At 37.0% G+C, this 12,549-nt stretch overlaps 2 protein-coding genes across 5 annotated transcripts; both read right to left on the bottom strand.

Annotated features, from left to right (window-relative positions):
• Positions 1 to 2,412: 2,412 nt before the first annotated feature.
• LOC120114859 (probable serine incorporator) lies at positions 2,413 to 6,543 on the bottom strand. Of its 4 annotated transcripts, none has more exons than XM_039135639.1 (13): positions 6,354 to 6,543; positions 5,189 to 5,481; positions 4,831 to 4,904; positions 4,584 to 4,743; positions 4,435 to 4,459; positions 4,199 to 4,288; positions 3,930 to 4,101; positions 3,775 to 3,848; positions 3,597 to 3,666; positions 3,437 to 3,508; positions 3,221 to 3,360; positions 3,069 to 3,142; positions 2,413 to 2,966 (listed from the first exon to the last, which is right to left on the bottom strand). In XM_039135639.1, exons 2-13 carry the CDS (start codon positions 5,415 to 5,417, stop codon positions 2,905 to 2,907), a joined length of 1,242 nt encoding a protein of 413 aa, XP_038991570.1. In that variant the 5' UTR covers positions 5,418 to 5,481; positions 6,354 to 6,543; the 3' UTR covers positions 2,413 to 2,904. The 4 variants fall into 4 exon arrangements, 3 of the variants coding, with proteins under 3 accessions (XP_038991570.1, XP_038991572.1, XP_038991571.1); XM_039135641.1 differs by having other exon boundaries at positions 3,221 to 3,354; positions 6,354 to 6,531; XM_039135640.1 differs by lacking the exon at positions 6,354 to 6,543 and adding an exon at positions 5,889 to 6,114.
• Positions 6,544 to 9,718: 3,175 nt separating this feature from the next.
• Positions 9,719 to 12,134, bottom strand: LOC120114858 (leucine-rich repeat extensin-like protein 4). The gene has a single exon (XM_039135638.1). It carries the CDS (start codon positions 12,086 to 12,088, stop codon positions 10,097 to 10,099), a length of 1,992 nt encoding a protein of 663 aa, XP_038991569.1. The 5' UTR covers positions 12,089 to 12,134; the 3' UTR covers positions 9,719 to 10,096.
• Between the last annotated feature and the right edge of the window lie 415 nt (positions 12,135 to 12,549).

The following is a 12,549-nucleotide window of genomic DNA, read 5'->3' as shown; positions in this document are numbered from 1 at the left end:
AGAAAATCAAATCAAGTAATAATAATAATATCTGTAGGGAGACAGAGAAGGTCAAAGTTTCTTGGGAAAAGCAAAAGCTATAATACTGAAAACCTATTAACCAAGCAAAAGCAAATCACCGCCAAGCAGACGCATATGGAATGTGGTGAGCTACTTATAAACATAGTTTCGAGAATCGGACTGATTAGTGAATCAGTCATGCTATCAATTTATTAGTTCAATTGATTAAATCGTTTTGATCGGTCGAAAATTTAATCGATATAACTGGACGATGTCATAATTATTTAAAAAAATAAATAAATGTATCAAAAATATTTAATAAAAAATAATTTTGTATATCACAAATCATATTCAAAGCAAGTCAGAACATATATAAGTTAAAAACCATAAAATGATTCAAATTAACTACAACATAATAATTATGATAAAACATATTAAATAATAAATATAATTATATAACTATAATTAAAAAATAAATTTGGGGTTAAAAAATCATAACAAAATAATATTGTTTGGTTTAATTTTTTTTAAAAACAATCACACATGGCTAAGAAACATAGAAGAGCATCCCAAAAGTCTAAAGAGAAAATATGAGAATAAAACAATCCCACATGGCTAAGAAACATAGAAGAGCATCCCAACTAACTTCTATAAATAATAGAGGTAATTTGGCATTCAAAATCATAGAGTCTTTTGGTGAGCATTGAGTGAATTATTCTTTCACTTCAATAAAGCTCGAATTTTAGGTTTCAATCGAGCTTCTAAATTTTTTTGAGTTCAAGCATTTTTGAGTTCAAGTTTCAATATTATATTTCGAGTTCGAGTTGAACTTGATAATTTTTAGCTCGTGAGTTTGAGTCGAGTTGAGCTTACTTTTAAAGTTTTCAAGTTCGAGTCGAGCTCAGCATTACTCGAGTTTGACTTGGCTCGTTTAACAAATGACGTTGTTTGGTTTAATTTAAAAAAAAAAACAAAATTGATGGTTTTTTTCTGGTTTTTCCCAGTTTTTTCTGATTTTTAGCCGGTCCGATTTGAACGGTTCAGCGGTTTCGGTCGGTTCACTAATAGCATTTCAATCGGTGTAGATTGAATCGGACTAGGCAACGATTTCCGATTAAACCGGCCGGTCCGGTCCAGTTTTCAAAACAATGCTTATAAAGACAGTAAGCGTCCACATGAAAAATCATGGTTAGAGTGGCGGAGGAAGGGATAAAGCAAATTTCATGCAAGATATGGGAAGTAAAGAAGTTAAAAAAGGATTATAGTTAGTAGTGCAAGAGATCGCTAAGGAGAAGCTGAACCTTGCATGTGGCCATGGCTCTGGCATGTGATGATACCTAACAATTATTTATAGCCAATACACTACACTATGTAAGCATCCTTCTTTCTAGTATTGTTTCTCGATGAAATCTATCGTCAAATTGGATTAGACCTTATTTATAGATATTAAATTATTTAGCACTCGATTCAACAGACTTTAACTACTTAAAAACATCTTTAGTAGGGTGTATAAGTACAATTGGTGTATGATCATGGCGCATGCACTAAAGGATCAATTTTATGTTTTCTATAATCATTTATAGTATATTTCAAATTACATCATTGCCTCAGTCATGGAAGGATATGTGAGGGAGTGGAGATTAATAATTCAAAAGGAGTGAGGTGAGAATTGGAGTTTGTTGCCAACCTTTGTCTTCATCTTATCACTAATATAAAGGGGGACATGTGGCATTGAATTATTGGCGCCCTCTCAAGTCATAAGAGAATGGAAAATATTGGATGACTTAATTATATTTTTGTAGTATATGACTTTAATGTACGTATACTAAATGTAGGGTTAATTGCACAAAAGTCCTCAAGTCATGAATCAGATTTTAAACTCATCTTTAAACTACAAAATATTTGAGTCTTCAAAGTATCATATGATGCATGCACTTATTATATGGACAATTTGCCTCAAACAAATCAAAAACAATATTATTTAAAATTTACTATTCAAGATTTACATGCAATAACTCTAGATACATGTGTAACTAAAATTTAATTCTTGTGTTTTAAATATATTTCACATCACATTTAAGATATTTTCTACTATCAAAATTAATGGTTAGACTGACAAAAAGATTTAATTAATATGATAGTGATATTTTAATAATTCAATTATAATATTTTATATTTGGAGGACTAATATAGGCTTTAATTTGAGAATGTGTGAGGTAATTAATCCTTATTTATAAAAAAATAGTATTTTCTACAAGATTAACGGGACCAGGTTGGTCCATGTGAGTGATGAGGGTTCCTTTTTAGTGGTGGAAACAGAGGAATATTTAAAAAAAAACAGTAACTAGAAAAAAAGTAAAGTGAGTGGTATAAATGAGTGATTGGAAAAGCATGTTAAGCACGCGCTAGTCATGTGACATACGTTCAAGTAAAACACCAAAGCTGGAATTACAAATAGTTTCACGTGGAAGCATTTAAGAAATGTGGGTGACAGACACGACAAGCACCAAATATGGGAGCCAAATGCTTCTGTTTTGGTCTCAAAAGAGCATCCCCTTGCTATTATATGGCAAATTGCACCATTTTGGATCGCCAAATGGCTTGTGCCAAACTAGGTGCTCATTATGGACGAAACTAAGATCAAACACGACATAAAATATGACCCCATATCAAAATTTGTAAGTTTCTTGTATTAACGACTCGGTGGAAGGAAGTTTATATCTTCCTTCAGTTTGTGTATTGACAAGTATAATTAGGCATTTTGCTTGACAAATTTCAATATAATTTGTATTTGCCTATCCCCCTCTTTGAGCTGAAGCACCATTGCTACATATGCAACAATGGATCATAGCAGCCAACTGCAATAAATGAATTCCGAGGCCGAGCACCTTTCAAACTGCTTCTTCATGCAACTTCACTTGTTTGTCTAAACCTCGATCTTATCATGGGAGCCAACAACATCCACACTGTGACACACACGATCAACCCCAAGGCATAAGACTATTCTTTATAATTCATGTTCCGAGAAAATAGTTTAGGGTTTAAGTTCGAGGGTCGTGTGTACTTACAGTAAACACAGACGGCTAGCCATTCATTCACTATCCTGACCCAGGTACTAGTCCAACCGACATCGATAGTCCATCTGCAAGAATGTGAAACTATATCAGCTTTTGCTTTCGGCTTTCGACCTATACATCAAACGGTAAAGCAAGGGACGTACTTTTTAATAGTGTGATGAGTGTTCCATCCGATCAATAGCATCGCAAAGTACATTGCTCCGGTGGCGAAAACAAAGTGGAAGAAGCCGTAACCATATGGTACTGCATCTTCAGCTGGTGCTTCCTTTTTCCTGAACTGCAGCTGTTGTGAGATGCGTTCTCATGGAAAATGGGATGTTATAACTACTATATGACTTATCGAGTTTTGCAGAACAAACCTGAAAACATTGAGAATCGATGCCGGTCGAAAACGTAGCGATAACCATAGCCAGTAGCGCAATGACAAAGCTCTGGAAGGATACAAAGAGTTAAGCCAATCTGTTACAAGAGCTGTCACTAGAACTTGGTTTAATGGATTTCAAAAGAATAAAAGATTACAATGATTGTGAGCCAATCTGTTCTGTTTGATTCCTCTGCCTTCCTAATGCAATTTTCCCCAGCCGGTTCACTACAATCACATGATTGAACACGGGTTTCACTGACCGCAGTTCATAACAACAAACACTTAACGAATACGATGCATTGTGAAATTTCTAAAAACGGCTTAAAATCATACCTTCGGATGGCACACCAACAGATGAATACAACATAAAGCCCCATGACCCCGGGAGTCAAGATGCCAGCATTCACCTGTTTCACAAGTCATGTATTTGATTACAAATCATGCCATAGCGTCCAAGAAGCGGAAATCCGTTAGTTTTGAGAACATACTTTAGGGTGGAGGGAAACGCTCATCATGAGTTGAATGAGTACCAGTGTCCACGTGATGAAGAAAATATTAAGGAGGCAGGACGGTTCCGGCGCATACCAGATGTACATCATGATGATCCCAACTACGCATATAACATATGCAGCAGTTGCAAGTGACATCACATGGATCCGACTGAAGAAAATGTAATACAATTCGAATCAATTCACATCTTGGAATAAGACCCGTTTTGTCGGACCAAGAATCAGTTCTAACAATGGAAGAGTCTTACCATTTTTCCGATAATTTATCGGATTGACAATAATCATTCAGCCATGTAATGAAACTGATGACACTTACAAGCTGAACTAAGAGGAAGACCCTGAAAAGGATAAGAAGAAAAATCATTGAACAATAAGATTGACTAAATATAACTTGGGAAGCATCTTAAAACTTCCTCAAAGGCTACTCCAATAAGATTGTACATGTTTTATACAGATGAATTTAAAACAGGAATCTGTGATGTACCCGGCACCAAAATGCGCAATCTCCCCTGCCAAAAGAAACAACGTTGCAACACACGTTTTGAGCAAACCAAAGCTTGTGCTTAAGTCCTAAGATTAATCATTAAAAAAGATACAATGACGGTAGACATTTCAGGAGAATTGAACACGAACCGTATATCTGTACGATAATAGTAGGAACCAAAAAGGCTATCACCGTCAAGGCAATCCAGAGGGCAATCTTTGCAGACCACCATCCAGAATGCCATGAGTCTCTGCAATTGTACATCCTTTCGGTGCGAGCAGTTGAAAGGAACATTACAAAAAAGAATGCCTAGAATGAAGTTAAGGAATATTGCAACACAAGCAAAATACTTGAAGAACTAACCAAAAAAGATCCACTATTGCATCTTAAGGATACAAAACATCCCAAGCTCACACGTAGGACTCCTTCCGCACCCAAACAACCATGGCCACCTTGACAATTCTTCAGTTCTGCAACCACATTGTCAAATAACAAACTGATTAACATTATTATGGTCAAGCTCTAGCCAGTTGGGGGAAACCAGGCTATTTTACTTCCAATGCAACTTCAATACCGAATTCCTCAAGCTATGAAACATGGATTTCGGTAATGAAGATAAACCGGTTTCCCTAGCATGGCCAATTCAGAAAAAAGAAACTCAGAACTCAAGATTCATATGAACTATGCAGTAGCAAATAACATAAAACTAAAAGCATGTTCTCATAAAAGCATTTTGGCAAACAATAAATCTTACTTTCCATTTCCGGGAACGCTTTGCGGCCGTAATCTCGGACAGCCCAAGCGAGCAAATTCGAAGCTAGAAACATCACTGCATAGACATATCTAGCCATCCAAGGGTTGGAGCCATTCCTGAACTGGGCAAACCAGGAACCATCCTTAAGAACTCCATGCCCTTCATTGCGGCTGACTGGTAAACCACTCTCCATTTCAACTTTGCACCTCCAACACCCGCCACTCTTCATGACATTACAGATTCAATGTCTCGAGAAAGTAGAAGAAAAAATACCAGTTGTAGATCCCAGCTCACTGGTAAAAAAAAAGTAACATTAAAGATCAGCTAACATTAATTTAATCATTGTTTTAAGGGTCCATGATACCGTTACCACAATGTCAAAAGGTGAATCATCGAAGTTCGTGCTCATAAGAAAAATTGGTTTCTATTAAAGCCTAAAAAAGTCAAAATTTCAATCACAAAGAAATTATTCCTCCTCATCTGTAAGTACCACAACAAATGAGAATCTGAAACTCTATAGCGTGCAATGCACGGTAATTTTCCAACTTTAATCACTATTTGATGGTTTAACTATTTTGGCAGTGAATCTTCTGTTCTTTTCTTGTTTTATGCAAACACTGAAAATAAGCATTGCAAGAACAGCAAAGAATTAAATTTATTTCACCAAAAAGATATAAAAAAAACAATAATTTATATATACCTATGTTCTTTTTGCATGGAGAAGCGTGTATGAATTAACAAATGAGTGAAGGAATCTTTGAAATAATTTTCTTCACTGGCAAGCAGTCTTTGACTCATTGGGGCCGATTCAACCATATGAACCCTGTGGTGGTATTCACGGGTTTTACAGCTAAGAACACAGGTTAATGTTATGTTTTTCTAACAACAGTCAAACGGTTCTCTGCTAAGGTTGATAAAGTTGAAGATATTAGGTGAAATGAATATATGAAGAAAAAATATTCTCAAGAAAAGTAAAAACGGAAACTTTACTTTACCCTCTCTCTATCTCTCTTAGTTCATGAATGGAAAATTGCAGTAAAAAGAATTAAAATATTAACTAACACTCGTTGCTTGGCATTTGCATGAGTTTCAAAACATATAGAATCATAAACTCCAAACATATATACGCATGAACTGAAGTTGCAGTTGAAGAAGTTAATGTAACCTGAAAACAAGATTGACCCGAGGTTCAGAATCTACAAAGAGGAGCTCTCTCTCGAACAGAGAAGGAAGGAGAACATGAAAGAGAGAGAGAGATGGGTTTTGAGTTTGCTTAATATTTTTCTTGTTTTGCAATGAGTTAATAAAGCAACAAAGTGGGAGATTGCTTTTGGAGTTGCTGTTTGCTTTCTTCTAAGCTCACCACCTTCATCCCCTTGCCGTGAGCTTTATGTACCCGTTTTCCTACGTCGTAGCATACAAGACTTGGATTTTATTTTATTTTAACCTTACTAAATTCTCATGCTTAGCCACACAAAAAAACATAAAAACAAAACCCTAAATTCCCCTGGATTATCGTTTTAGGGTTATTTTTACCCAACTAAATTCTTGGCCAAACAAAAGGAAGATTCCGTAAAGACGTGGAGTTATATCAAGTAAGATATCTCAAATATATTTTCTTTCTAAAGTTATTTTTTTATGTCCACAATTTGAATTTAACACATTCAAACATCGAATTCTTCCCACTCAATTGGACGAGTGGTGGTAAATTCTCAACTTGCTTCTTTTAAAAAAAATCTTTATATTCCTTCCATTAAACTATAATATCCTATTAATATAAATACCTTACTCGGGGATTAAATTGTCTTATTTCAAAATTAGTAAGGACCTAATAAATACTTTTTTATGTAATGGTCTTCTGTCCCTCTAAAATGGCAAAAAAAAAAAAATTGTATCGTTAATCTCTTAAGAAATTATGCAATTAGAAACTAGTCCAACGATCCTTCCAAATATTTCTAAATTCATTTTGGCACCGTTTAATAAGAATTATGATTTTGTTTCTATATATGACTTATAGTCCAATATTAGCATAAAATTATGATTTAATGATTGTAATGGGTACTTAATGAACAATTCGTAGATAGGCAAAGATAGAAAAATTAAAAATGATTACATACTTCAACAACTGTTGATTTGGTGGGGAGAAAAGTCAGAAAGAGAGGTCACTCCATTAGACTAAAGATATGCCACTTTTTATGATGGTCCTTTTATTCATCGAAATTTGAGATTAAGGAGTTAAACTTGATTTGTATTTTTTTAGAGGGGTTAAAGTATAATTTTACTATCATATTTATGATATGGATTAATTTAAAAGTTTAGTAAGATTTTTTAAGAGAAGTTTGTAAGAAGAAACGGAACCAGAATTATATATTAAAAGGGGTAATGTATATAATAAAGATTTATTATGTATTTAATATACAACAAAAAAATAAAAAAGTTTATATACCTACGTATATGCTGATGAAATGATAAGAGAGAGAGAGATAGAAAAGAAAGAAAAAAACTCAATAAAGGAGCAATGGTCCATTAATCAAATAACAAATCAAAATAAGATTGAATGATCTCAGGATAAGGTCATAGAAAACTTTCCCAAAGTTGAGCTTTATTTTAATTTTTCTTATTTCCATTATTTGATTTGAATATTTCATGTAATATTATTATAGGACAGTTTTCGGAATATTTAATATTTTTTATGATATAAGACTCTAAAATTATATCGCGTTACTATCTAAAAATTTTAAAATATTATAAAATCTAAATTTAAGGTCCAAATTAAAAAAAAGGAAACATTATGAAGTTCTTGTAAAATAAATAATGATTTATTCCAATTTGCGGTGACATGCATGATTATTCTTTTGCACCATACAAAATCGTAGGGTCCATAATTACCAAAATCAAAGGCTGCCGGCCGGTCCATACGCTAAAGAGCAAAGAGACAATAATGTCGGTCTTTTTAACCATTACACATTACTTTTTCAAGTGTTGTGTCCGTACGTAAATGAAAAATGCTTCGACTTTTTATCTTGTGATGTTTGGATAAGAGTGCATTTGATTCGATTTAATTCAATTTTAAATGGGTTAATTTTGATTATATCTTAGCTTTGTAATCATAAATTATAAAGTTTTGATGCCTCATAGTATACTTTTGTTTTACGATAACTAAAAATGATTTTGACAATATTTGATTCCATGACTAGTTAGTGGCCAATTTGCCTTTTTCTTCCTTGCTACAGTATGCTGGTTCTTGCATCCCTTGGAGCACAGCCTTCTCTTCTTTGCTTTGGTGTATTTGGAAGCGGCGAAATAATTGGGTCTTTCAAAATAGCCAGCAAACTCTTGTTTCTTTACTCCATCAAAGCCTCTCTTGGACCAACATTTACAATTCGAGTGCTTTGCTGTCTGTGGCCGATCTACTACTACTGAAATCAGTTGGGAACATCCTCCTCTGGGATTCATTTGCCTCAACACAGATGGCTCGGTGAGCCACTCTAATCACAGCTCCTCGGGTGGTCATGATAGAAGTTTCATTGCCGGTTTTGCTCATAAATTGGTCTCCTCTTCGATCATCAATTCTGAGTTATGGGGAGTTTTCGATGCCTTAATCTTACTTGGGATAGGGGCTTTCGAAACATTATTGTTCAGGTGGATAGTGCGGATGCCTTCGACCTCCTTTCTTTAACTTCAAATTCTAGTCCTCTCATTTTGGTCCGTGGTATTTGGGATATACTTAATCGAGATTGACAGCTTCAATTCAATCTTATAAAAAGAGAAGCTAACATGGCTGCAAATTTCTTTGCTAGAACGGCTTGGGATGTAGTTGATGACTTCTAGATTTTCGACATTGTTCCGTCTGATTTACACGAGATCTTGGATCGGGACGCAGCCGGACCCCGTCATATCCGTTTTTATTAATTTGCCTGTTAATTTCTCTAGGCTCCTTTTGCATTCGAAATAAAAATCTAGCCCGTTTAAAAAATGACAAACAAACGTCTCCATGTAGTAGTGTAGGTGAACATCAGAAACCCAAGAGGTTATTTTGGTCTTTCTATCTAACTGCGAATGAGAGAAAACCAAAGACATCAAGCTTGGTTTCTGGGTATTCAATGCAAGTTTCTTGAAACTAGAAAATGCCATTTTGACTTTGATTTCTGATTTTTCCCCTCTAAATCCATACCCATAGACCATAACAGGCTTGTTAAAACTATTGGGCTCTATCCTACGCTTAGACGAGTACAGATGGAAGGTATTCAAAAGATTACTATGAAGGGCAACTCAAATCACTGATGGGGATTGGGGTCACCACCCCTAATTAAATTTTAGTTATGGGAGAGAATTAGAATTAGACAAGGAGATTTAGCGCCTGATTTCAACGGAAAGGACCTAAGAGTTTAATCCAAAATTGAGCTCTGTATTTGATAATGGAGAAGAGGGCATTGATTTGGAACTGAACCTGCATGTGCTTGGAGGGAAAAAGACAGGTCCATTGAGTTCAAGTTTGACATTCCAAAGAGAGAAAAACAGGGCATCATGTGAATACATATATGTCATTTTGATTCACAATCCAATATTATGGAACAACTGCTCAACTTGTTGTGCACAAGGGACATTCAACAGCAACCGAATCACTGAATTCTGGGAATTCATTATCAATTATTACAAGTATTGTAAGGCTGGATGATAATATATATACCGAAAGGTTTTCTAAAACTGGATAATATAATTGTGGTTCTCCAAATTCATCCCCTATACATACGACTTTGTTTCTTAACCTACATTCTTTTCTCTGCCATTTTTTGTTTTAATTTTTCACAACTCCAATAAATTATGGGAGAGAATTTCTCCTCTTATTTCCACCTTCATTGTGATGAAGATGATAGCTCATTAGAGGAGGAAAATTTCTCAAAAGAATCAATAGAAAGGAGGTGGTGGAGGTGATGCGTATGAAACTCCCATTACGGGTGGCAATGGTCCCTCGTATACAGGAGCTGGCGGTGGGGGAGAATAGTATTGTACGGGTGCTGGCGGTGAGGAATATGTTACAACGGGTGGGGGTGGGGGTGGGGGTGATGCTGATGGTGGCGGCGGCGAGTACTCTACACATGGTGGTGGAAGAGAAGGTGGTGGTTCGATGCATGGTGGAGGTGAAGGTGGCGGTGGTGAGTGAACTGGAGGAGGTGGGGAATTTACAGGAGGTCGCGGTGGAGATAAGTACGGATAGATTGGTGCTGGAGGTGAATGTGGTGGTGGTGGTGGAGAATGTACCGGAGGTGGCGTTGAATGATGCGGTGGTGGTGGCAAAAACAAAGAAGGTGGTGAATTTGGTGGCGGAGGTGGTGGAGACCTCACGCAGTATATAGGTGCTGGCGGTGGGGGAGAAGGTGGAGGTGGTGATGGATACGTAGGTGGCGGGGGTGATGGTGGGGGAGTAGATGGAGGTGGAGGCGGTGGAGGCGGAGGAGGAGGTAATGGTGGAGGTGGAGGTGGTGAATACTCAGGTGGTGGAGGATATGGTGGTGGCGGCGGGGGAGGTGAGTACACGGGTGGTGGAGGTGATGTTGGTGGCGGGGGAGGTGAATACACAGGTGGTGGAGGAGGCCGTGGTAACGACACAACAACTGGTGGAGAAGGCATTGGAACGGGCGGAGACAGTGGAGGAGGAGACGGCAATGGAGCGAAAGGATTACATCTAATTGAATTACAACCCACCGGTCTGGACAAGAAAGACTTGCATTGGGCCTGACTTCTCTGCAAAGGCCTAGCCGGCAGACAATTTCTCCTATCATCAAAACTACGTAACCCCAAACAAAGAGGCGGCTCTCCGGTGAAGAAATTATACGAGAACGTAAAATTCTCCAACTTAGGCAACCGACAAATGCTAGCCGGAATCTTTCCCGACAGCATATTATGCGCTACATTGAGCTGCTCGAGGCTCACCATCTCCCCAATCTTCTCCAGCAAAGGACCCATTAACTCATTAAAGCTAACATCGAACACAGTCAAATTCTTCAACCGCCCAATTTGCTCCGGCAAGCAAGATCTAAACCCGTTGTTCATCATAATGATTTCTTCGAGACCGGTCATGTTACCGAGACTCGCCGGCACACAACCGTGGAACTTATTATTAGCCAAGACAAGAACAGATACCGGTGAGCTACCAAAATTGTCGGGGAGATTGAATTTGAAGCTGTTGTGGTTAATAAAAATAGCATCCAAATCTTTGTCGAAAAGAGCTTTCGGTACTGTCCCTTCAAACTCATTAAACCTTAAATCCAAGAACTTAAGTGAAGGCAACTTAAGAAGCACCTCAGGGAACTTACCAGCGAACCTATTGTTGCTAAGATCCAGCTCGAACAGCAACTTCAAACGTACGAACTTGTGTGGAACTGTCCCACAAAATCGATTCGTGTTGATGTGAAACAATGCAACATCAGTGAGTAACCCGAGTTCCTCCGGCAAGTACCCGGCGATATCGCCGTGGTTCAAATCAATGCCGGCGACCGTTCTGATCCTCTTGTTATCGAGCGCGGGAGCACAGTAAACTCCGGTGTAATTACAAACATCGGATCCGACCCAATCGCGGGTGAGATTGGTAGGGTCGGAGAGTATAGCTTGTTTCCATGCTTGTAAAGCTATGTAAGCATTTTTGAGGCGGGGGTTTTGAAAGACAAGTGATGGGTCGACAGTGACGTTTTCGCCTCTGTCGCCGAACTCATCTCGGTAATATAGAAGCCGGCGTTGCTTGATGTACAACGCTTCTTGGTCGGTAAGGCGGCCGCCATGGCTGGAAATGGAACGGTGACGGTGGTGCTCACATGAAGAGAAGCCGATGAAGAATGAAATGAGAACAATTGTCAGATTCTTAAAAGAATAGAGCTTGGCGTTCTTCATCTTACGACACATCTGATTTAACAAATGCCACTTTTCTTTTTCTCTTGCAAAAACAATAATCTTTGGGGGGTTTCAATTTGGAGAGATGATGGCCTATATAAATAGTCAAATTAAAAACCTTGACTTGTTATTTAATTTTAATTCCTTTATCTAAATTGGTTATATAAGACTAAATTAAATCAAAACCTAATAAAAATAATTCATATTTATTTAGATTGTGAGCACTCCTTTTCTCTCCGTATTCATTTCTTTGAGACTATTTGGTGGAAGAAGTAGTAGCCATCTAAGACGCGGTTGCTTGTATAATGATTCTATTATCTCTATTGGCAATGAATAGCAACAATAATATAATAGCTGTACGTTAAGATAATTTGATCTTTAAATATGTTCAATTTCTATGTAATTTTATAATTGAATCGATACGTACGTTTATGACATTGTTTATATATTAATTAAATATATTTATCCATTGA

The sequence above is a fragment of the Hibiscus syriacus genome, unplaced genomic scaffold (assembly GCF_006381635.1).
Source record: "Hibiscus syriacus cultivar Baekdansim isolate YM2019G1 unplaced genomic scaffold, ASM638163v2 tig00110247_pilon, whole genome shotgun sequence".
NCBI classification, from domain to species: Eukaryota; Viridiplantae; Streptophyta; class Magnoliopsida; order Malvales; family Malvaceae; genus Hibiscus; species Hibiscus syriacus.
The sequence above is the reverse complement of the archived record's forward strand: the minus strand, read 5'-3'. Positions and strand labels throughout refer to the sequence as shown.

Coding starts and splice junctions, on each gene's coding strand:
- LOC120114859 (XM_039135639.1), bottom strand. CDS start 5,417: ATGAAGAGTGGCGGGTGTTGGAGGTGCAAAGTTGAAATGGAGAGTGGT. Junction 4,905..5,188: donor AGCGTTCCCGGAAATGGAAA/GTAAGATTTATT, acceptor ATGTGGTTGCAG/AACTGAAGAATTGTCAAGGT. Junction 2,967..3,068: donor GCTAGCCGTCTGTGTTTACT/GTAAGTACACAC, acceptor TGTGTGTCACAG/TGTGGATGTTGTTGGCTCCC.
- LOC120114858 (XM_039135638.1), bottom strand. CDS start 12,088: ATGTGTCGTAAGATGAAGAACGCCAAGCTCTATTCTTTTAAGAATCTG.